General features: G+C 55.1%; 6 protein-coding genes across 6 annotated transcripts; 3 read left to right on the forward strand and 3 right to left on the reverse strand.

The window, feature by feature from the left end:
- Positions 1-2,728, reverse strand: E0L32_009232 (uncharacterized protein; the record flags this gene model as incomplete). Its single annotated transcript, XM_031144174.1, has 2 exons — positions 83-2,154; positions 2,216-2,728. Coding segments are annotated over 2 exons (2,585 nt in total), but the record flags the coding sequence as incomplete, so codon positions are not given.
- A 3,151-nt stretch (positions 2,729-5,879) lies between these two features.
- On the forward strand, positions 5,880-6,707 carry E0L32_009233 (uncharacterized protein; the record flags this gene model as incomplete). The annotated part of the gene is made up of 2 exons (XM_031144175.1): positions 5,880-6,442; positions 6,500-6,707. The coding sequence occupies 2 exons, from the start codon at positions 5,880-5,882 to the stop codon at positions 6,705-6,707; spliced, it is 771 nt and encodes a 256-aa protein (XP_030991201.1).
- Positions 6,708-6,934: 227 nt separating this feature from the next.
- Positions 6,935-8,186, reverse strand: E0L32_009234 (uncharacterized protein; the record flags this gene model as incomplete). The annotated part of the gene is made up of 4 exons (XM_031144176.1): positions 6,935-7,513; positions 7,578-7,780; positions 7,849-8,004; positions 8,084-8,186. The coding sequence occupies 4 exons, from the start codon at positions 8,184-8,186 to the stop codon at positions 6,935-6,937; spliced, it is 1,041 nt and encodes a 346-aa protein (XP_030991202.1).
- Positions 8,187-10,465: 2,279 nt separating this feature from the next.
- On the forward strand, positions 10,466-13,328 carry E0L32_009235 (uncharacterized protein; the record flags this gene model as incomplete). The annotated part of the gene is made up of 7 exons (XM_031144178.1): positions 10,466-10,728; positions 10,796-10,818; positions 10,880-10,899; positions 10,961-11,305; positions 11,367-11,407; positions 11,465-11,898; positions 12,061-13,328. The coding sequence occupies 7 exons, from the start codon at positions 10,466-10,468 to the stop codon at positions 13,326-13,328; spliced, it is 2,394 nt and encodes a 797-aa protein (XP_030991203.1).
- Positions 13,329-15,224: 1,896 nt separating this feature from the next.
- E0L32_009236 (uncharacterized protein) lies at positions 15,225-18,821 on the forward strand (the record flags this gene model as incomplete). Its single annotated transcript, XM_031144179.1, has 6 exons — positions 15,225-15,432; positions 15,484-16,303; positions 16,730-16,885; positions 16,933-17,177; positions 17,252-17,461; positions 17,521-18,821. 6 exons carry the CDS (start codon positions 15,225-15,227, stop codon positions 18,819-18,821), a joined length of 2,940 nt encoding a protein of 979 aa, XP_030991204.1.
- A 2,680-nt stretch (positions 18,822-21,501) lies between these two features.
- E0L32_009237 (uncharacterized protein) lies at positions 21,502-23,945 on the reverse strand (the record flags this gene model as incomplete). Its single annotated transcript, XM_031144180.1, has 10 exons — positions 21,502-21,611; positions 21,663-21,743; positions 21,822-21,904; positions 21,957-22,106; positions 22,156-22,271; positions 22,383-22,520; positions 22,576-22,669; positions 22,766-23,290; positions 23,351-23,715; positions 23,769-23,945. The coding sequence occupies 10 exons, from the start codon at positions 23,943-23,945 to the stop codon at positions 21,502-21,504; spliced, it is 1,839 nt and encodes a 612-aa protein (XP_030991205.1).

Genomic DNA, 23,945 nt, shown 5'->3' on the forward strand with positions numbered 1-23,945 from the left:
CCCCCCCCCCCCCCCCCCCCCCGCACCACACCGTTTCCGTCCCAGTTATGTACTCTCCATTCAATTCAGCATGCCCAGGTACCTCGTCGTGACGACGCTCGCCGCCGTCGCGCCCCGGACGGCGATGCGCACCGTCTCCCCCGGCACGACGTCGACCATGTTGTCCTCGAACCGCACGGCGTCGTCCTCGCACTCGAGCGCCACGCCCTTGACCGGCACGCCGGCGCTGACCGCCACCTCGGTCCCGTCGGCCGACAGCTCGGCCCGGAGGTCCGCCGGCCGCGGCAGGTGCAGGTACTTGAGCGGCTCGGGCCAGTTGACGTAGCGCGCCAGCTGCTGCTCCCCCGCGCCGCCGCCGGGCCGGACCAGGTACGCCGCGACGACGGTGCGGCCCGCGCAGCCGACCTCGCCGTCCCTCTTGGCCGCGTCGCCGACCTCGAGCGCCGCGATCTCGGTGGACCTGTTCTCGCGCAGGACGACGCCGCGCGCGACGCGCTCGTCGCGCAGCAGCGCGCCCGTCTCGACGTCGAAGGCGCGCACGACGCAGTCGACCTCCACGTCGGCGAGCGTCAGGTTCGAGCCCCAGACCTCGGCCTCGGTGCGCACGTCGACGCGCGCCCGCGTGTACTTGCCGCGCGGGTGGCGGTGCACCCTGCGCGCGACGCCCGCTGCCAGGGGCGCCATCTCGCGCCGCACCGTGTGCCACGCCAGCTTGGGCCGCAGGTGGTAGTCGACGATGGACCACGACGTCACGGGCCAGCAGTCGTTGATCTGCCAGACCAGCGCGCCGGCGCAGTACTCCCTGCGGGGGCCCCGCCACTGCCTGCGCCAGAGGCGGTAGGCCGAGGCCAGGCATTCGCCCTGCATGAGCTGGGTGCAGTAGACGAACTGCTCGAGGGGGTCCGGGCCGTACCGCATGTTCTCGACGAGGTAGAGCGCGATGCGGCGCTCGTGCCCGTCGGCCTTGTTGTGGAAGTCGACCGTCGCCGACTGCGGGTAGCGGTCCGGGTCGCCCTTGCCGAGGGGGAGGTAGCCGTCGATGGTCTTGACGCTGGGGAAGGCCTGCATGCCGAACTCGGAGACGAAGCGGCCCGACAGCTTGTCGAAGTTCTGCCACTTCTCCTGCGTGCCGTGCCACACGTTCCACTGGTGGATGTCGCCGACGGTCGGGTCGTGCGTGTCGCGCCCGGCGCCCCAGGGGCTGCCCGGGTGGTAGAAGACGTCCGGGATCAGCGCGGCGCAGGCGTCGGGCAGGAGCTTCTCGTAGATGTAGCGGGCCGGGAAGTCGGTCTTGAGCCAGCTCTGCGGGTCCTTGTCCTCGTAGTCGTAGGTGAGGCTGAAGCCCTCGGCGAACTGGTGGTCCTCGTTGTTGCCAGCCCAGATGACGATGGACGGGTGGTGGCGCAGCAGGCGGATGTTCTCCTCGGCCTCGCGCCGGACGGACTCGAGGATGGCCGGGAAGGTCGGGTAGTTGCCGCAGCCAAACATAAAATCCTGCCAGACGAGGATGCCGGCCTCGTCGCAGGCGTCGTAGAAGACCTGCTCCTCGTACAGGCCGCCGCCCCAGACGCGCACCATGAGCTGGTTGCCGTCGGCGATGCACTTGACCCAGTCGCGGTACCGCTGCGGCGAGATGCGCGGGATGAAGTTGTCGGCGGGGATCCAGTCGCTGCCGCCGCAGAAGACGGGGATGTTGTTGATGCGGAAGAAGAAGGACGTGCCGGGCTGGCCGTCGAGGGGCCGCTGGACGACCTCTGCCTTGCGCAGCCCGATGCGCTTCGAGGCCGTGTCTGCTTCTTCCTCGCTACTCGTACTACTTGTGAGGAGGGTAGCCTTGACGGTGTACAGCGGCTGCTTCCCGTAGAGGATCGGGTACCAAAGGGCGGGCTTGGCGATGTGGAAGGTTGCAGATGAGGTGCCGGCTTTGACGGCGACCGTCTCCGAGGCGACGGAGCTGCCATCGAGGGAGACGTCGAAGCGGACCTTGCCCTCTCCGCTGCCTTCGACTTCGGCGTGCGCGACCACGGTTGCTGACTGCAGGGAGTCATCGACGGTGGTCTGGAAGTGCAGGTCTGCGATCCGGGACTCAAAGATCTCGAGGTTGATCGGCCTCCAGGGGCCGCAGGTCATTAGCGTCGGACCCCAGTCCCAGCCCTGATATGAGATAGCCGTTAGAGAAACATGTCAGACAGAAAACGGGACCCTGCCGACTCACCCAGTGGTACTGCGCTTTGCGCACAGGCAGCCGGGAGGCGTCGCCGTTGGCCAAAAGGTACTTGTGGTCTGGATACTGCTCGACCAGCTTCCAGCCCCTGAGGTACGCGCTGTCAAAGGTGATGACCAGCTCGTTGTCGCCCTCGGCCTTGACGACGGGCGTGATGTCGACCCGCTCCGGGGTGAACATGTTGTCGCACTCGAGGATCTTCTCCCCGTTGAGCAGGACAGTGGCGAAGGTGTCGAGGCCGTCAAACGCCAGGACGGCCTTGGCGCCGGATGGGACGGCGGGTGCCCGGAAGGTCGTCTTGTAGGTCCATGCCTCCTCGCCGACCCACTGGACGTCGAGCTCGTTCTTGCCGATAAAGGGGTCCGGGATGAGGCCGTGGGCGAGCAGGTCGAGGTGGACGTTTGTGGGGAACTGGGCGACGGGCAAGTAGCTGCTATCGTCCTTGTCTGCCTGCTTGAACCGCCAGTTCTTGTCGACGGAGATGACCTGTCGGGGTGCCATCATGGTGGTGTTGGGGATCTTATCTTGTCCTGTGCGCCGTCCGGAGGAGTGGTGAGGCCTCGAACTGTCGGGAATGGCGGGGTGTCAAATCAGTGCCAGCAAGACAGACACCCAAAGCGGCACAGCTCCAGCAATGTGAATGGGTGACTACCTAGGTAGAATGAGAGGAACACCGCGATGCCCCCAGCTTCTCGAGCTCCTTTTATACCTATTCGAGCGAGAGAGTCAACAGGCCAAATGAGCGAGCAATCGAGCAGGCCAGCTCACTTTAATGCAGAGTCCGCCTAGTCCGCCTCGCTCGACCGCGGGGCAGCCGTCACCGAGCTCTCTTACAGCGCAGTTGCCCTTGCCGCAGCTCCAATCCCAATCGAGACCCCGCTGTGGCAGTTCGGGAAGAATTCCGGCTGGGCCACTGCTAGTACCTGGGTAGCTCTTTCGATCAGAACCGCCCAATCAAAGCTTGAACTGCAATCCTTGTGCCCAGGTCGTTCCTGCGAAGGGCTAACGAGAACATATGACAATCGAGAATTCTAACAACGGAGACATGCCGCAGCCTGTGAGAAGGCGTGAAGTCCGCGTCTCGCCCAACCCCGAAGCCCCCGGCACCCGCTATCGGCGCCGCAGGACTGGGGTCTGGCTCGGCGAGCATCCCTGCGCTGCGGAGGGAGCCTCTCCGGGTTCCCCTTTTGGGCAATTCGTGGGGGTCAGTCCTGGGCCCATGCTGATTCATCAATTCAAGGCAGGTAGTAGACTATCGAGACGACGTCTTCACGAAGCGCCAACTTTGCAAGGTCGGAAACTTCCCAGGCGTCTTTGACTTCTCATCCTCCTGTTTCGGTGAGAGTACGTCAGTTCCACGCAGTTCACCACCGTTCACCACCTCCCCCGTCCCACAACCCTTTGTCCAGGCCTGCACGCTTGGCGCGCAAGGCTCCGCTTGATCCACTGCATCTCCGGAGTATGGTCTCACGATGGACGACTTATCCATAAAAACGAACGGAATAGGTTGCTTCAACTCTGAAGGAACAAGCACCAGACTGGCCAACGGTACACATCTTAGGCAGCCATCTTCTTCGGGATATTTGGCTTATTGATTGCCCTGACACAGTTGACTACACCGGTAATCGCGCTATGTTATTAATCACATTCTCTGGATGCCCTCGCCTAGTCCTTTAGAATTAGACAGCTTAACGAATGGAATTTGATCTATCCGTCCGGCCTTAACTGACAATTCCAGCTCTCAATTTAAATGGAGCTATAGAGAAGTAGGGAGAGATAGCTCCTAGTAGAAAGACCATAATTAAGAGCTCAAGGACAATTGGAGGGCAGCTCCGCCGAGTTGCACCAGTGTCTGCTAATAGTAGAACCGAGCCTCAACCTCATGTATTCCCCCCCCCCCCCCCCCCATTGTTAAAAGGCTCTACCTACCTAGCCAGGCGAAGCGAATAGAGAAAGTCTGGGATTGTAGAGGGAATCTCGATGTGAATATGAGGCTGGTGTGACTGACGTAGGTGAGAAGCAAATAACAATACACACATTCACATACCTTGAGCTTGCAAGACGAGTGTCACAATACCTTCCTGGCCCTGCGACACACCGTGTCAGGGCTCAGAGACTCCTCAAACCCTTGATCAATCTCGCCACTGGTTGGCAGGACGACCTACACAAGCTAGGGGCGTCCTAGCACCTAGATAAATAGAGAGACGGGAGGACGTTCTTGTAGAGTTAGAGGGAATCAGCCAAACTTCATTCTGATCAAAAGGAGACAGTGTTGTTCAAGTATTGGAGTGCTTGAGCCAGATCTTAGGTTGATCAGCCAGTTGAATCTGTTATTCGACTAGGTGAGTTGATGCTTCTATATAAGAGTTGACGATGTTTTAGATTGGTTTTGTTAGGTGCTTTCCCTCCTCGTTCTCAACACCAAAAACGGAAAGCAATAAATGTGAGCGCGCCCACCTCAAGCCCGTCCACGCAGCTTTTTTCTAGAGGTGCTTCTCCCATACACTTCTCCCACACACTTCTCCCACAGGACCGCAGATCTCGACGAGCTGAGCCCCTGACACGACCTTGGATCAGGAGCAAATACCGCCTTTTTCACATGGTCTTGACCTGTTATTTCCCACAAAGCCGCCAACTCAGAGCTACCAACATAATGAAGCTTTACGAGATCGACCTCACAGCGTTCCATTAGGCGTCTGGTGAGAAGCCGGTCTTCAAGCAGCACATCTCATGCAAGTTAGGTGGCACCGAGGTAATAGAGAATGCGATGCGTATCTCTACTGTCATTCGGCTTGGACAAATTTCATACCTTTACGAGGGGATCCTGATTGTGAGGCAATCCGCGCCGTTGAACTATGCCATCTCGGCCAGTCTGGCCAAGCAAGAGCCGAAACACATCTTGCTTCGCCATCTTCGTCATCGCGGGAAGAGACTTCCGGACAGAGAAACACACAAAGACAACAGTTAAGGGTGGACACAAAGACAGCAACAGCTAAAGACGGCGGGATTCTCTTATCTGCCTTAGGCTTTTTGGGAGCCAAGGTGCTTTCCCAGACTAATAAATTCCCAGGGGAAGGAAGACCACCAGGGAAAGAGCATTGTAGGAGAAGGCAATGCCAAAGATAGGTTGACATCATTGCCCTCTTTGATTGAAGAGCACCTGTCCAATGTTTGAGGCCTTTTCCTGGACGCTTCTCCCGATATCTGGCTCATCGAGAACCGCCTTCCAAAAAAGCTGACACATTGCACGCAATCCATTCCTGCAATGCATTCTTGAATTAGACAAATACACTTGATGCGAGTCTTCATCCGAAGGGCTCTTTGAATGTAGAAAAGTTGAATGACTAAGAAGGCTAGATATACTAGGTATGTTGATGCAATGAGCATCGGGCCAACATATCCGGTCCGGCTGTCATGAACTTCAGCTAGGACAGAGCCCCCCACCCGGAAAACCCCTCACGAGCTTTCCGCCACGGAAGTTCAGGATGGGTGGAAATATCGTGTATTGATAGATTCTAACTCTTGTTCACCTCCAAATCGCAATATTGCCTGTTTGTGAACATACTAGGTTGGCTCACCAGGCACAACACCCCACGGTTCCCCCGATCCAGCCCTAGGCTTGAAGTAGGCCGCTGTCCCCATCAGCATCCTCATCATGGCCTCGTTCCATGGCAAAGTCATCGCCATCACTGGCGCCGCGTCTGGCATGGGTTTGGCGACGGCCAAGCTCCTCGCCGAGCGCGGTGCCAGCCTCTCGCTCTCCGACGTGCAGGCCGAGCTGCTCGACGCCGCCGCGACTGAGTGTCGCGCCGCCAACAAGGACTGCCAGGTCATCACAGCCGTACTAGACGTGGCTGACGCAAAGGCCGTAGAGGCATGGATCAAGCAGACCGTCGAACGCTTTGGCAAGCTCGATGGCGCGGCCAACATTGCCGGCATCTTCAAGGCCAATCTGAAGAACAACGTGGCCGAGGAAGATGAAGGTACCTGGGACCTGCTGCTGGCTGTCAACTTGACGGGCGTGATGCACTGCATGCGCTCGGAGCTCAAGGTCATGACTTGTGGGGCGTCCATCGTGAACGCGGCATCTGTGATGGGACTCGAGGGCGGGGTGGGTTCTGCCGCATACGCCAGCTCCAAGCACGGCCTCATCGGCCTGACACGGTCCTCGGCCAAGGAAGTCGGCCCTTCGAACATTCGCGTCAATTGCTTCTGCCCGTGAGTCTTATCATCCTGAAGAGAGTCTAGCGAACGGAGATTAACTTTGCAGCCCAGCGGCTTCATCGACACGCCTATGGTGCAGAAATCGTATGAGGAGCGAGGCGGCGCTGAGAACAACCCGCAGCGAAAGTTCGACACAGTTCCGCTGCAGAGAATGGGCCAACCTTCAGAGGTAGCGTATCTGGTTGCGTTTCTGTTGAGCGACGAGTCAAGTTTCATTACTGGCCAGGCTATCAGCATTGACGGCGGCTGGAGGACGTAGACGTAACACGTTTCCGCACAAGCCCAAAATCGCAGCTGAAGGAGGAACTTGGACTACCAAGTGGCGGGCATAGTAGTTAATAGGCTGTCAGCAGAAGTACTTGAATATCCGTAGCCGTTTTTAGGAAGTGGGATAGCCCTTCGTGAGTCCTAGGGCAAGGTTAAGCATTGTTAACATGGAGATATCTCCTTTGAAAGCTTCCGCCAACTGATTTGACTCTGAGTTGTTTACTTTACCGCCTGCTTTGATCTAATATTAACTGCCGTCACTAATGTATAAAGTGTCTCCAAGATTGGAGCGTCCACACCCAACTCCCTTGCTTTCCTCAAGGGCTTCCCCAGGATGGGCTCCACCTCCATCGGCTTGCCAGCGACCAGATCGTTGAACATGCTACTCCCTACGGACGCATTGTTGATCATCTCCTCCAAAATGAGGCCCGGGGTGTTAGGATCAAGATCGACGCCAGCTTTCTGTGCGATCGTGACCACTTCCGTCATTAGCTTGCGCGTCAGAGGCAAAGCGTCAGGCGAACTCTGCAACCAAGCGTGCGTCTTCATCTGCGTCAGGGTCGTGATGGGGTTCCAGGCGGCATTGGAGACGATCTTCTTCCAGCGAAGCTGCTGGATGTCGGGCACGACTTCGTACCTCGTGCCTCCTTGCTGCAACAACGCTGCGAATATGTCAAGGGACTGCCGATCCCGAGACTCGTCGCAGGCGCTTCCGGAGTATAGCCCAATCTGCAACCCTTCCCATCGTTCTAAATGCTGGACTACACCGAGTTCGATTTGCTTCGCTCCAGTCCAGGTCTATACATCGAATGCTCGTTGTCAGACAGATGCGGTGTGTTGTGTGAGCCCGAAGCATACTAACCACGCAAGATATGATTGTCATTGGCGGAAATGCCTGGCGGAACGGCTCTTCGATACCTATGCCGTTCTGTATCAGAACGACTGTGATCTTCTGCGGGTCGATGACACATGCTAGGCTGCCGGCCGAGTTGTCCTCGTCGATAGCCTTGTGAGCGCATACCACATAGTCAAAGGTGCGCCCAGCCTTGGCAGGCGAGCTCAAGACTTTGGAGTGGTATGTTTGTCAATAGTCAATAATGTCAGGAGCAACGTCCACTATGGAATGTTCATACCTCGGTCGAAGCGAACAATGTGATCCCCATGGACTATGCTGTTGAGCTTCAATCCGTGAGCCTTGACTGTCTCATAGTTTGAGCGTGCGACGACAGTGACATTCGCATCCTTGCAGCGGCTGAAGATGAAGGCGTAGAAGGAGCCAATTCTGAATTCTGCATGTTAGTTCGTCGACACGTTTCTATCAAGGATAAATTTGACTTACGCCCCGAGGCCATATACGAGAACATTTACCGAGGTTGGAGAAGTCATAGTCGAGAAACTTCGGCAGATCTCGATGTTTGCGTCCAGGGGAAGAGTCGGTGTTGTAAGCAGGCGGTGTGATATCGCTTGACATTTTCCGTGGTGGGGCTTCGACTTTGCTCAGTAAGAGAGGAGGCTTTCCGGCGGCCAAGACTAACACACAGAAGCCTCGAGAGTTGGTTCTATGCCCATTGGTATACCTCAAATTGTACATGAATCAAGAAGAATCCTGAAGCTGTTCGTTCTAGCAGGCTGATTAATTTCTTGTTCACAGTAAACAGTTCTCCTCACTCCTAGAACAAGAATCGCCAAGAAACCGTCTATAGCTGACTAATTTACATCTCACCCGTGTGTCCAGAGGATGTTTCCAGGCTGGGCTGTCATTGGTTGACGATTTGTGAAATGGCTCGTATCGTGCATTCAGGTACAAGGTGCATCTTCAGGTAGTCAAGTGCCGAACTGGAAAGGAGGGAGATACATGGCTGCTGTTCGAGTCAGGACGAATTGTATGCTAGATATTAAGAATTGAATTTAGCAGGCATCATCCTCGTCAACTGCGCTGGCCACCAAGTTGCTTAAGCGCGTGTGCACACCGCCAGGCCGAGATCAACTGAACGAATCTTCCTCGTAGCTTCTTTGTGCACCCGCTCTGCGCACCTGGGAGGGTAGACCGGCGTGTTATAAGTATGGGTGTACGTTCTACTACGATGTCGGACTGTACCCTTATTTCACAGGCCCGGGTGGTCCCGGCGAAGAAAGATGCCAAACACCTTGTATAGGTTTTGGGTAGTATTGAAATTGGAAGAGAGCCAGACCGAGTGGTTCCCGAGTTTACTCCGCAATTTGAATGCAATCAGATGCCTTCTAGACTCGTTGAACAGCATTGAAAGGGCCACTGCCAGGACCCTAGCCAGTGCATGCAGGGAACGGGCGCGGCAGCCAGGGGGGATCGAGAAGTGTTTTAGCCTACGCAAGCCCCAGGTGGCAACAGAATTTATATTGGAACAAGATTACGTGAAAGAGAGTGACCTAAGCCAATTGAAAATTGCCGGCGCTAAAAGCCCACGTCGGTTTCGTTGCCGAAGAGTAGCTGGCTCACCTACGTGACCAAGTTACCGCGCCGATATACGTGAGACGATGGCGAGATTGCCACCCATCAACGGCGACGCAGTAGAGTCTTGCCTGGACAAATTTCGTATCTCAGCACCATCCTATAGCCTCGCCTTTCTGAGAGATAAAAGGATGAATGAATGACAAGAACAGTGACCAAGGGCCGAGATGAGGATTGTTTTTGGTGGAATGTAGCTTCAGCCTACATCCAAGCAGCGACACCGGCCATGGGTAAGAATTTAATCAGCTGTTCTGCAGACCGGTATGCTGCATATGTGAAAGATTCCATTAGCATATGTATTTCGCAAGACTTACACGTGCCAACTTTAGTATCCAGGGACTAGGCCTCAAAGTATGGTCGCCGATTCCAACACTGTATCTGTTGAAGGTGTAATTATGGAAACTGGGACCCTAGGCTTGTCTTGTATGCAGGAAACGACCTGAAAAGAACAAGAGTCCAGCTGAGAGTCAGGTAAGTCGATATGAAGCCGAGCTCCCCGACTGGTCCAGGTTCCCATTGTGGTGTGGACGATCAGCCAATTAAACCACCTGGAATCTTTTCATCTTAGCTTCTCTATCCCAGTCTCTATGACGATCGTGGTCTCTAACCGCAGGCTAGTGGGTTTCCCGCATCGAATAGCTAGCGCTTCAAAGAACCATTTCAAATAAAATGGGAGGTAAGGTTTGTTAGGTCAGTGGCGGGGCCATGTCTTAATGCAGACCCGACGCAGTGGCCAACACCCTCAATCAAGAAAGTCGCCGGGATCTGACTCGTGACCACATGTCCGTATTGCGCAAAGCCAGGAAAGGTTTTCAGTGCTCAATCTAAATACGGAAAGAGCTCGGAGATCGAAGCGACAAAAGGGTGTGCCATGTGTCCGAGTCAAGGGGGGGATTGGGCCTCAACGGTTGGCGGGCCGTTGTCTCTTGTTGCCCCGATGTGTTGCTTGCCGGGTCGCTTCACTGTGATCGCAGTGGCGTCTGGCTCTTTTCGGCACTATGACATATGCAAACACGACTGGTTGGATACAGGCCCAGGGCCGAATGGACCATCTAGTGCATCCCGGCGTCCGGGGTAAAACGCCTGGGACTAGGCTGGCTGGCCCTATTTGATGCCCACTCCCCCCTTGTTCCCCTTCCCTGCAGAAGTGAGCGGTGTCAGACTTTTTAGGTTTCCTATTTCGCATCATGCCTCGTGTTCTGACGTGAGAGTGCAGCACGATCCTTCCCCGTAGCCCCGAGAACAGCAGGTTCTTCCTCACGATGGGGGCAGGCTTCCTTATTCCGCCGTGGTACGAGGCGGACAAACCCTCGGAGGCGTCGAAGTTGATGGTCAGCTTCATCTGGGGGTTCTCGACGGCGATCGCGGCGTTCATTGTCGCCAAGGGGCTGAGGCAGACGTACCAGATGTGTCGGCGGTTGAAGAGGGTGAATCCCTATGTCATCTTGATCTGGCTCGAGCTCGCGACATCGTTCGCCATGTCGATTGTGTGCTGGCTGTTCCTGAACGGTATCCTACAGCCCAGGTGGGTTCTCAGTTCTCCCGAGGAGTGTATGTGTTCCGTGCATCGCGAGTGCTGACTGCGTTGATAGCTTTTGGGTGTACTTTGCCATCTGTAAGTTGCAAAACGATGCGTGCCCTAGACCGAGATGGGAATTGCTCACACTTCTGCCAAGGGTTTACTTGGGTATTCCAGGTTAGTCTGAACGCTCACCTTTACGATTCGGGTGGCGAAGGCTGATATTCAATGCAATCAGATCCAATGCCTCCCCCAGATCATCATCAATCGGCTGGGAGTCCTCATGACCGACCAGACCCGGACGCGAAGGCTCAAGATCATATGCGCCCTCATCGTCGCTGTCATCAATATCAGCGTTGCGTGCATTTGGATCCCGGCCAGATTGGAAATAAGCGATACCTACATCGAGGTGAACAAGGTGTGGGATCGGATCGAGAAGATCATCTTTTGCATTCTCGACCTAAGCCTGAACCTCTATTTCGTCTACCTCGTCAAGTCGAAACTCATTGCGAACGGGTTGACGAAGTACAAGCTCTTGTTTCGGTTCAACTGCTGCATGATCTTCATCTCGATATCCCTCGACGTGAGTGACTCTTTTTTTGATACGTTGTGGCCGAACTGACCAGGTCGCATGAATATGCTAGATAATACTTATTGGTATGATGTCGGTCCGTGATGATGTCGTGTAAGTAGCCCTGTTGTCCTACCTTGTATCAGCATGGCAGTCTGACAACCATGGCAGATACCTCCAATTCCACCCACTCGCCTACCTCGTCAAGCTGTACATCGAAATGAACATGGCCGACTTGATCCGCAAGGTCGCCAGGGCCACCAACAACATGTCGTGCTCGATTTTCGCGGGACCGATCATGACCGAGTGCGGGCACGACTCTTGTCTGTGCCAGAACTTCCGGACCATGATCTCGGCCGAGCCCGGCGACAGCAACAACACCCGGAGCCGGCCGGCGAGTGGCGTGGTCTCGGCTCAATCGCTGCAGGTGGACCCGTGGGGCATCCACAGGACGATAGAGACGGAGGTCGTGGTCCACAATGCCGACGGGCAAAAGGTCGACGAGGGCGAAGCGAGGTCTTTGAGCGAGGCGAAGGCAGATGTGGACGACGTCGAATCAGGGCTGCGTCCTCCCAAAGTTATGAGCAGCACTTCAAAAGAGCAAGGTTGACAGCTCAAATATAGACCATGTTTTACCGCATGAGGAAGGTCATTGGGTCTCAGAATAATTTCCTCTTGGGGACGCATTCTGGGGTGCCACTGCGAGAACGTTGACGTAAGACGGGCTAATTTTGGTCCCCAGTGTGGACATAAGCTGTTGACATCAGAGAACTTCTCGGTTTTCAACTTTTCGCAACCAACCCACGCTTCAAGCACCAAGAGCCAAAACAAATGCGCAATGTCAACACATGAAGCAGAATCGGAAGCAGTCGTGATCGAATCGGAATGCCTCTGCAAAAGACACAAGTTCACCGTCAGCGTGCCCCGAGCCGAGCTGCCCCTCCAAGCCAGATACTGCCACTGTTCGTCCTGCCGCCACATCACGGGCAATCTCTACTGTAGCGTCGTGACGTGGCCCGGTTCTCCAGATGAGATTGCCAAATCGGATCTGGCCAGATACAAGTTCTCGTCGAGGTTCGACTTTCTGTTCTGCGGCACCTGCTTCACCCCGCTCTTCTTCGAGGAGCCCACAGAGACGCCCGACGGCCCGCTCGCATGCAATGTCCTCACCGGCTCCCTGTCACACCATCCGAGGTTGCCTGACCCCGGCTTGGTGCGCGTCACCTGCCACAAGTTTGTGCAAGATACCGCCGACGGCGGCGCCCTCCCGTGGCTTCGCCGACCCAATCTGGACGTCAGCGACGCGCCCCGCGTCTGGGCCGGTCAGCAAGACGTCAGCGAGGAGCTGCCCGACCCCTGGCCGCCCACCGCCCCTCCGCCAACGCCAGGAGGGCCCGACGAGGTGCCCATCCGGTGCCGCTGCGGCGGCGTGGACCTCGTCTTCCGCCGCGCCGCCAGCCTGGCCGACTTTGCCGGCAGGCCCCGCGACGAGGTCCCGGGCTTCTTCGACCCGGAGACGCACCAGCCCGCGGCGGCGCTCGACGCGTGCGACTCGTGCCGCAAGTCCGGCGGGGCGGACGTGTTCTTCTGGACCTTTGTGCAGCTGCGGCACGTCGACTTTGCCGACCCGGACCTCAAGGGCGGCTTCCCGACGCTGTCGGCGCAGCTCAAGGAGGCTGTTCTCAAGAACGATGCGCGGTTCGGCACGCTGGCCCTCTACGCGAGTTCGCCTGACGTGCAGCGGTACTCGTGCTCGCGGTGCTCGGCGACGGTGATGTACGGGTGCGACGACCGGACGAACCTCGTGGATCTGGCGGTTGGCTTGCTCGACGCCCCGTGCGGGGCACGGGCCGAGAGCGTGCTGAGCTGGAGCTACGGCGGACGGACTGGGTGGAGGGAGGACGTCAAAGGAGGATGGAGGGAGGGCCTGCTGGACGCCATGGAGCGCGAGGTCGAGGAGTGGAGGATCGAGAGGGGGTGCCCAAAGAGCTTTTGGCGGATACGGAGAGAGGGAAGAACAGCGCCATTGTTGTGATATATGGTAATTGCGAACATGGGGACTTGATTCGTCCGCGTATGGTCCAACAGACCAGGAAGCTTGGCTCCGGCAGAGGAAGTGGATGGCGTCAATTAGCAATGTTTCAGGCCTTCGCATTAACCGAGATAGGACTACACAATTAAAAGCGAAGTGACATAGACTCCTTGATAACGCGGATCCATTGTCGCGTCCATTGGGAGCATGATCGTTTAGAATGTGCAACGCAGTGGCCTTGATGATAAGGATGACAATCTCTTCAAATTACGGCGTGCACGAGAAAGGCTATTTCTTCAGTCCGTGTAGAGTTGGCCCCACCAAGTTTTTCGGTTTCCGAAGCTTCTGGTTTGCATTCTCACCCCTGTTTCCGTGAGACCCGCATCAATTTTGACATCTGTGTGTTGGCATAGGAAGAAAGTGATGGAAGATTGCAAGGTTCTAGGCTAATGAATATTCACGTTGCTTTCGCTACGCGGGATACCCTTTTGCAATAGTCTCTTCAAACCTCTCTGGAGAACGCTGTGGGTCTACCATGTTGCCCTCGGGCCCGACGCAATTACATGGGTGCTTACAGACAACCCCAAGTACGTACGTTTCATATGATTAGAGCTTATCGAAAAGTTGGGGCAAATCAATTAGGGTTGGCTCAGTAAAATGGTGTATGTTCACCCTTCTTAGGATGCGACAAACACGCGTTGACAGTGGTCGCGTATACCACACCACATTGGTGGATACGGAGGGAGGGGAGAGCAGCCTCGTTGCTGTGATGTGTGGTGAGCAACGAGATATTACAAGTTGAAACCCGCACAAGTTCGAATAGCCCAGAAGGGCGGCAAAAAAAGGACAAAAAGAAACCGGTCTTTCAGGTCCTGCCTTCCACCTACAGGACGTATCCTATGCAGGTTTCGTTGGCTACAGCACCCCGCTTCCTCCTTTCGAAGGCTTTTAATCGCAGAATTTGTTTGCAACCACTTGACCTCGCCACACCGGGGAGTCGAACTCCTGTTGCCGGGGGCAGGGGTCGAGTGGCCGTGTCTGAACCGGGGGAGTTAGGTTGGTGGTTTTCACAGGATAAGCAACGAGTTGCTTTTCCAGCTACACCATCTCCCCCCGTTGAAGAATAACAGGGTCTAAACGATTTTATCAGGCGTATCTCACCTCGAGGTTTGGATTGGCTCCTGATATGCAAGGCAAAAGATGGTCGGGTTGACTTCAGATTCTACGCACGTCGCATGCCGAAATTGGAGGCATCGCAGTCAACACCTAGGGACGAGCTACCAGTACTTGCGGCTATTCACGCTATTATACATAGAAGGGCCTGCTCCCGCCTACTCAGCCAGGCAATTAGGACTAAGAAATGAAGCAGTATTGCACCAATTTACGCATCACACAGAAATGCTATCTAGCCGTTAGTTGAGGCTCACCACCGGAAATCTATGGTGCCGTCATTACCGTGAGCCAGTTGTATCATTGCACTTTTGTCACTGAAATAAACAGTCAAGAGTACTACTGGTTGCCTTGCTGCTCTCTCTACCTCAACTATCGAATATTCCCAACGATGTATGTGCCTAGGCGTTCCCGGGAAATCAAATATCCTAGCTCAATACGTCAAAGTCAATCATCGCGGCATAGACATTAAGCGCAAAGTGGGGCTATCCAGGTGGGGAGATGACCGATCTTCGGCATCGACCGGCGGCAAGGGAGTCACCACCAGGAAGCTGGTTCGATTAGACTCAGAGAGAGCTACACCTCGAGAGCTGTTCGACCAAGGCCGTGTAGTATTTCATCGCTCTGCCAGAACGTCCAGTGCTTGACTTCCACACGTGCATCGACATACTTGCTTCCTCCCGGATACACCAATCAAGGCACGGACAGAAAACTCGTCAGCAAATCACGATGTCACCCCTCAAGGTCGCAGTGCTCGACGACTACCAGGGAGCCGCAGAGCCGCATTTCAAGGCCCTCGACTCGTCCAAGTATGAGGTGACCATCTTCCGGGACACGCTGCCGGCGTACAACCACCCAGACACCGCCGACCAAGTCAAGGAGGAGCTCGTCAAGCGACTGGGCCCCTTTGCCATCATCTGTGAGGAAAAGCTACCTGGTCAGTAATGGCCGCTTCTCGAGATCATCTGCTCACTCGAGCGACGCTAAGGTACTATGCGGGAGCGCACTCCGTTCCCCGCGGCACTTGTCGAGCGCCTGCCCAACCTGCAGCTGCTCCTGTCGACGGGCGTCCGCAACGCGTCGCTCGACCTCCCCGCGCTCAAGGCGCGCGGCATCCCCGTCGGCGGCGCCCACGACTCGGGTCGCAAGGCCGTCGAGGGCCCCGACGGCACGACGCAGCACTGCGTGACGCTGATCCTGGGCGCGGCGCGCAACCTCGCGGCCGACGACGCGGCCGTCAAGGGCGGGGCGTGGCAGACGGGCTTCGCCACGAGCCTTACGGGCCGGACGCTGGGGCTCGTGGGCCTGGGACGGCTGGGCGCCGCCGTGGGCAGGATCATGAGCCTGGCGTTCGGGATGCGCGTCGTGGCGTGGAGCAGCAACCTGACGCAGGAGGCGGCGGACGAGAAGGCGCGGGCGATGGGCCTGCCCGTGGAGCGGCCCTCGGACGGGGAGAAAACCTTCCGGGCCGTGAGCAAGGAGGAGCTGTTCCGCGAGGCGGACGTGGTGTCTGTGCACCTCGTGCTGTCGGAGCGGTCAAGGGGCATTGTGGCCGCGCCGGATCTGGCGCTCATGAAGCGGACTGCGATCCTGGTCAACACGTCGAGGGGTCCTCTGGTCGCGGAGGAGGATCTGCTGCAGGCGCTCGAGGAGGGCAAGATCCGCGCCGCGGCGCTGGATGTTTTCCCTGTCGAGCCGCTGCCGCTGGACAGCCGGTGGAGGACGACAAGGTGGGGGCAGGATGGCCGGAGCCAGGTACTGCTGACGCCGCATATGGGCTATGTGGACAAGGATACCATGGACGAGTGGTACGGGATACAGGTGGAGGATATCATGCGGTGGGAGAGGGGCGAGCCTTTGTCGTTGCCGTTCTACTAGAGGGTTTGAGGCCTGAGGAACCGGGAAGAGCTTCTGATCAACTAAGCTCTGGATGTCTGATAAGAGTTGGTTACATTAGTGATGCAGCAACGAACTGAACAATGGCTTGAGCTTCAAGAGTTTGCAATAGCAGTGTTGAGTAGGGACAGGCCCAGTTCTTTTACACACCCAGGTTGCCCTCCAATTCACTGCCTGTTTGTTCCAGTCTCGCTACCTGAGAACTTGGTCTTTGGTCAAGGAGCCACAGGACTCAGGATCCGTTCGGATTCAATTCAGCCCAATCTCGCCCGCGCTTCACTCTCTCAATCACAGTCGGTTGACTTTGATTGCTTTAAAGACGCGACACATAAACAAAGCAACGCGAGTCAAAGCTTCTCTTTGCTGCGCGTCTTCTTTTCCACAGCGCTTTCGCACCCCGTCACCATCACCGTCACCATCACAACTCCAGCCTCTCTCTCTTTGGCTTCCAACCTGCTCCAACCACAGAGAAAGAAAGCGCACTTCAAGCACAGGTATGTTCCTTCCATTCCCTACTAGCCCTCATCCCTCCCGCAACAAGCACAATCCAGGAGACAGTGCTTTTCCATACGCACTCCTTCTTTTGCACGATCTCCTGCATTTCTTTTCTCACATTCTGCAACTTTGACCCTGTGTCTGGCCCTCATGGGCGACTGTGCATGGCAGAGATCAAGACATCTGCCATCATCAGTCAAGCCGCAGGGCCATTAATCAAGATGCGGACTGACATGCCCGGTTCAGAGACCGCCTACCAGGATCTGCTTGCGCGCATCGCAGAAAATCAAGGTGCGTTTGGCGTCGCTGCCCATCCAGTCGGCGAAGGAAACCTCATGCACCGACAGAAACTTATTCCAACCTAGTGGTCATCAAGTCCATCAAAATGGACATTGAACGCCACCTGTCCAAGAAATCTTCTTCCAAGAAGGCCTCCGTCAAGACAGAGCTACCCATCTTGGGTGGGAAGACCGCCGTCCCACTCCAGTCGAGCCAGGCACGCGCTCTGAATGCGCCCGCACAACGTCCCTCTTCCGGGTCCCGCCATTCTCCAGGAGCCCTGGAGACCTATCTTCGTAAGTGTCCCTCTTGTTTCTACGATGCAGAAGCAAGAAATACGACTAACCATACAAAGCTCCCTGGAACCCGCCTCCCCCTCTGTCCCGGAAGGACCCTGCCCTTACCAAGCCAGAGCCAGAGTCAGAGCCAGAGCAAGAACCCGACCAAAAACCCTTGCCCTGGCATCGCAGGTTTCCGGAGGCGAAAATGACACAATATGTGACCCCGGTTACCGAGCTGAGCCGGGAGTGCCAACTGCGCCACTTCAACCCCAAGTTCACCAGAGTCAGTCCCAAGGGTAGCAACCGTTTCCAGTGGGAGGTCACAATCAAGGACCAAGTCATCCGTGACACGGAGACACATCATGATAGCTACTTGGCCAAGATGCACGTGGCCAGGAAGGCACTTCACATCGTGCTGTCTTGGCCTGTGGACAAACGCAAGGAGCCGGGCGCCGGTGTCCTGCCGAGTCTGAACCCCTCCATTCGCCCATATGGTGGTAGAGGTCGGACCGTTACAAGCCCTGAGCTTCTCGCTAGTCTCATGCGCTCAGACGTCCGTCAGGCCTCCGGTGAGGACCATGCCCTCGAGACCGCCGGCGAGGACCATGCCCTCAAGACTACCGAGAAGGTCCAACCCCAATCTGTTGCCCCCGAGCCGGCTCCAAATCCCTCGAACCCGATCCTCGAAATGGTCCAGAAACTGGACCGCGAGGGCCCTGGATACCATCTTCCTTCATTCCTAAATCCCGAGGCATTGGACTTCGAGACTCGGACCGCGATGACCACCCCGGACCCCACTCATGCCACCTCCTGCCCGCCTGTCACTCATTACGGAGTCCCGCCGTTTATCCCCTATCCATACGGACTTTCGGCTGGCGCGTTCAGCGGTGACAATTCTTTCTCGAGGAGCGATGTTCCCTACACTGGTCCCATTGTCCCGGATGATAGAAGCCAGCCTTCTCCGAGCGTGATGGGCTTCCCTCCTCCTGATGTCCACAGCATGGCGCCACCCCCTCCGCCTGTGGCTGTCCCCCATCCTCTTGCTTACCCTGGTGGAGCGAACTCTATCCCCGCAGTTCACGAGACTGGCGGCGCCTTTGCTCATGCAAACGAGCTGTCAAAGGCCGTGATCGACCTTGGCACCCAGCCTCCCCAGGGCTCTCTGCTGGATGCAGAGAAGGAGAAGCTAGAGGACGTCCGAATTCTGCGCCAAGAGATTGAGCAGGTGATTGGTGAGCCAATCGATCTGGAGATTACCCATGCACCCAACCTGGTGGCCATCTACCTCCGGGGCTTCCTCTCGGGAGCCAGGCGCGGCATGGCAGTCTCCGAGAGACGTACCGGCGGTGATGGCCGCGTGTCGCGACAGGGATAGGAGCATCGCGGCCACCGACATAAGTCCCGCTCGTCTTCACGACGCAGGAATCGCTCGCGCTCGCGCTCGCCGCAACCGCAGTCCACTCCCGCTGACCGACGACGACGTTCTCCCTTGCCGAGATACGAAGGGGACTTTTATAACGGTCGGTACCCCGATAAGCACCGCCGTGGTCGGTTCTAAAGATCTGGGGAGTTGTGTGCGAGACGATTGATCACAAGGCCAACGAGTGTGCTTTTCGAGACTCTGCGTATTTTCTTTTCATTGCTTTTCTTTTTATCTGGGCTGATGCTGCACATTTATGGCCTATTGTTTGGAGGCTAAAGCACGAGGGCAATTTGTCTTGGTTGTTTGCACGAGGGCCAGAGAGGAGGCTCTCCACAATGTCCCGGGTTTGGCTCTCTCTATGCATTAATTCATCTTTTGTGGAAGGCTGCTATACTAGCTGCAGTTCGCTTGTTCTGGCCGAGTGCCTGAGACGACTTCTCCCATTTCACGAGAGAGAAAATAAGTAGTTGCAGTCATGCTTTATTGGCTTCTTGTACTTAATGATTTTCGATCGTACATACTTTCTATAGGTGACGGAATACTACTAGTTGCCGAATTACTGTCTTAATTGAACATATTTGCACGAGCTTCATTCTACTCTGCATTAGGTCAGAGGCATGTGCCCACTGTCGAGAAACTGCCGATCTGGATTGTGGATGTAGCGGTGTGCTGGCTAATGGCTACTGGGAGCAGAAGATGGGATGCGTTCTCTTCTCCTGCCAGGGGAGAAGATGGTACTTGCGGAACTAGTGACCCTCAGTATATGAAGGTATCCTGACTCGATACCCCTCGTATTTCCACTCGGGCCTGTGAACAAAGGCTGCTCAAACCAATCGACATCAAGAGCACGGTACTAAAGAGGGTTCCCAAAGAAACACTGGGCATGACTTTTTAAAATGATAAAGCCGGATCCGAAGGCCAGAATAACCATTGGCTGAATTGTGAAACGTTCATTGTGTCCACAAGAGACAGACTGTCGGCGCTCCTTGATCTTGGGCCAGCGCCGGGTTTCTGTTTTACATGTACATCTAGCAGGCCATCAAAGCAGCCAGTGGCGAGGCGAAAGTTGATATAAATACAATGAAGCTCGCTTATCGCGGGTAATTTAGGGTTTACCCGGTTCAGATCGCCCTGGGGCCTAAACTTGAACGTGTGAGTGTCTTGAGGGATGACAAATTGGGTTGCAAATTCATTACAGCAGACCCATCGCCGCAGTGTCAATGGATGCATACTACAAAGCGCTTGCATTGAAAGATATCGAATGCTAGAGGACCCATACATATCACAAGTTGTTACCAACTCATTCCACACCAACGTCTAGGGGTCTCTGCTTGTGAAAGATGATGGCTCTGATCTCAATGCTTGCCCTCATGACTTCCTTTTCATTCAGCTCCGGAGGCTCTCGTCTGTGAGAGGCGTGTGGGCACACGTCAATGGAGCGATGGTCAGTGAAGAGTTGCAACCCAGGGTATCGAATCACGAAAAGATGATGATGCAGACTTACGACGAGCTCGGCCATCAGTCATGGAATCGAAGTTCTTGAAAAGAATGGCCTCATTGGCTTCCATGCCATCAAGAAAATACCATCGCTGCTTTGGATTGTACTTGAGCTGAAAGTTTTCCCCCACATAATGTGAGTACACTAAGTCGTGCGCCATGAGGTCGTCGCGCTCGACGGTGCGGGCATCACAGACACTGAGTAGTGAATCAATCATTCAAGGGACCGTTGAGTGCCCTCCAGAGACTGGAATTCAACAGGTGTAAGAAGATAAGGCTGATATGTGGCCACATTTTGACTAGGGGTACGAGAATGAAACTTACTTCACGAGCTGGACCCTGCCATTGTAGAGCTCAGTAAGATTTTCTTTCTGCTGGAGAGTCAACCTCCTAGCAGCAGCATTTGGCGTCTGGTCTGCATGGCTGTCAGTTGGCCATGACCGGCTGGCATGTGTCCAGAGTTCATGGGAATCATGACGCATCAGTGTGAGCTCCCTGTGCCGGAGGCCGAGGTTCGTTGTCGCTATATGAATATCTGAATGGCTTAGCCTGCCGGACCTGCAGATGGGACACGTTAGCGTATGAAAAGAAGGAGCTACACAAAAACAAAGAGCCAGCAAGGCATACTGTATAGTCAAATACTTGCACCATATCAGCCTGGGAAAGGAGAAGGTGGACGCCCTTGCTGCCCAAGTGACAGGAGTATTCGAGGACCAGCCATGGTATGAGCTCAAAGACCGTGGACCGTGCTCCTGTTGTGGAAACAGCCCCTGTACTTGCAGGGTCTTTGAAGGTGGCTAAATTCAGTTATTCCTATCGTCCTTGCTGGGGCGACGAAAAAGGCTGGGGACAGTTAGCGGGAGGATGTGGACACTCGCGTGCACCTCGAAACTAGGAAACATGATCAGAAAGATAGGCTCGGATTTCTCTCGCCAACAATTCTTTGATCCATGCTGTACAAGTGCTCCACCATTGATTGAATTGGCCGCCTGAAGCTGACGATTCCGAGATGTCACTGCTCCTTCCTCCTTGAGCATTAGACACCTCAACGAAGAGAATCCGATCTGTCCCGCCATAGTTGACAACTCCAGCTCTCAATCAATGCTGAACAGGGTAGTTCAATCTCTCGATGTTGTCAAAAGACCATTTCCTCTGGGTAGGCGGACCTGCCAACTTGTACGCTTGTACTAGGTCCATGTTCGGCCAGGAAATCGTGTGCGAGACGAAGAATCGATAAATCGGTGCCTAGAACACAATCATCAAATTTGCAAATCTCAGAAAAGTAAATGTACTTACCACGAGCCCCTACGATCGAGAGGGTGACTGGGAATACCTCCTCTCGCTGTGAAATCTCGGATTGAAAAGGTAGTTGCCCAACTAGATTTGCCGATCATTGGTTAGCTCCTTTTGAAGCATATCACTGTCAGGGCTGAGACTTGGGGCCAGTATACGTACTGGGGATCATGAGGTCTGGATAACCTCCAATCGATGCATGCAGGTTGGAGTCCCAAACCATCCATTCACGTTTCCAAGGGTCCCTTCTTAGATTAGCATTTGATTCCGCAAAGCTTCTGAATCTGGGACTCTCACGGCAGATATTCATCGCGGCGATCGAGACTGAATCGCGGAAGAACCATAATGGTTTCTTGATCGATGATGTTCTGTGAGAACCACTCATTGTGTTCTTTCACTTGCTGAAGAGCTGCGAGATATTCGGCGGGGGGTACCGAGCCGCCCTCCCTATGGAAACTATCAGTTCAGACACCTCATCCGTAAGAGGAGACCATACCATAACCACCGTGTTGTCTGGGCCACGAAGGGAGCAGCATCAAACTTGCGGTGGTAATCCTCTCTGAACTGGGAAGTGCCATCGAAGTAGTCTTTCCTGACTACAGTCATGAAGGTCTAAGGGTCACAGTTAGATGGATTTCAGTATTCATTGGTTTCATATCTTGCCTTAGCGTAGTGTGAGTGAAACCCTTTCTCGGTTCCAACCGGTTTAGTGCGCTCCCAGACCTCTTCTAGCGAGACCTTGACAAGCTCAGTGTTGAGCCACTTGGCCAATTTCTCGGCAGTCTTGGTGAACAGTTCATCCACATCCACCCTCCCGCTGGCATACTCAGTTATCGTAATGACTCGCTTCGGCCGCTCCGACTAAGACAGAACTTTAGCCATGATCACATACCGGTCAGAGGGGGTATCATCTCACTTCCGAGCCAGCAAATGGCAGACGGATTGCGTGATGCGTAAGGTCGTAGAGCATCTTCAAATCTCTGGCGAGATAGCCAGTTCGTTGGAAACGCCTGGTAGTAGGGTGTAGTTAGCGCACGTTGGATATCTCTGCAGGGCTGGGAGAGCTTTGTGGCTCTGGTTGATCAAAAGCTTGAAACGATGCTTACGGGCAAGGCACCGATGTATTCTGCTCCTGAATTCCGTCATGAGAGGCTCGAAATCCAGGCACACCAAATACAACGGCAGGATCTCTGATGCTACCGCCGCAATCGCTTCCCAAGGATCCATCCAGCCATGGGTAAGTTGCCATAGCACTTGCGCTTCCGACACTGCTTCCCGTGGCGCGAAGATATCCGTCTGCTCGAGGGTTTTTTGGATACCGGTAGTCAGCCCAGTCACCTTCAACTTCCTGGGCTCCGGCAAACTCCACTGAAGTCGCCTTTCCGACAATGACTGCTCCCTTGTCGATCGCTGCCTGGACGGCGGCCGAGTTGGCCGCTTGTTCGCCATACAAGGTTTCAAACGCGCGATTTCCGTTGGTTGTAACCACACCCTTTAAGTGGAATACATCCTTGACGGAAAGACGGAGCCCGCCGAGAGGCAGCTCCTTCGTTCGCTTGAAGTAGAGGCGAGAGGGCACGGCAATACAGCGCGTGCGATGGCCGTACGCCAACGCGCTGATACATTGGTATCTATTGCAAAGTTTAGTCTTCTTCAGGAGAAGTGAGTTGAGAGAACAACGCCGGACTTACGTGTTCTTATCAGACGGGTTGGGAATGACGCTCGTTACGAAGGCATCGTGTGTGTCGGGATACAGCCTGAATACCCGGAAAATCCCATTGCAGGAGTAGAAGTAAGGCCCCTTTCCAAGGTTTGCACCTGTAAGAAACAGCCTCTTGCAACCAAATGAAGATAGTACTTCGAGCGTTTCGAGTTCCAATGATGTCTCTTGAGTTATTAGAACAATTGATTTCATAAAGGAGGAGCATAAGACGTCATCGTCATGCAAGTCCTGTTTGATAACCTTCTGCAACGACTGGCATGTGACAGGGCCCTTGGGCAGGATGAAGGCCGCCAGTTGCTCGATAGCAGAAGACTCTGTAAGCCTTAGAGAGTGCTGTTGTGGAGTTAACTGTCTGCTGGCTAGTTCAACAGTGCGGATTGCCTCACAATCGGGATCCCCTCATAGAGGTATGAAATTTGTCCAAGTCGAATGACAGTATAGATACGCATCGCATTCCCTGTTACCTCAGTGCCATGTAACTCGCACGAGGTGCACTGTTTGAAGACTGGCTTCTCACCTGACGCCCAATGGAACGTCGAGAGGTCAATCTCGTAAAGCTTCAT

This window comes from Thyridium curvatum (genome assembly GCF_004353045.1).
Source record: "Thyridium curvatum strain D216 chromosome Unknown NODE_66_length_249765_cov_79.631338, whole genome shotgun sequence".
Lineage (NCBI taxonomy): Eukaryota > Fungi > Ascomycota > Sordariomycetes > Thyridiales > Thyridiaceae > Thyridium > Thyridium curvatum.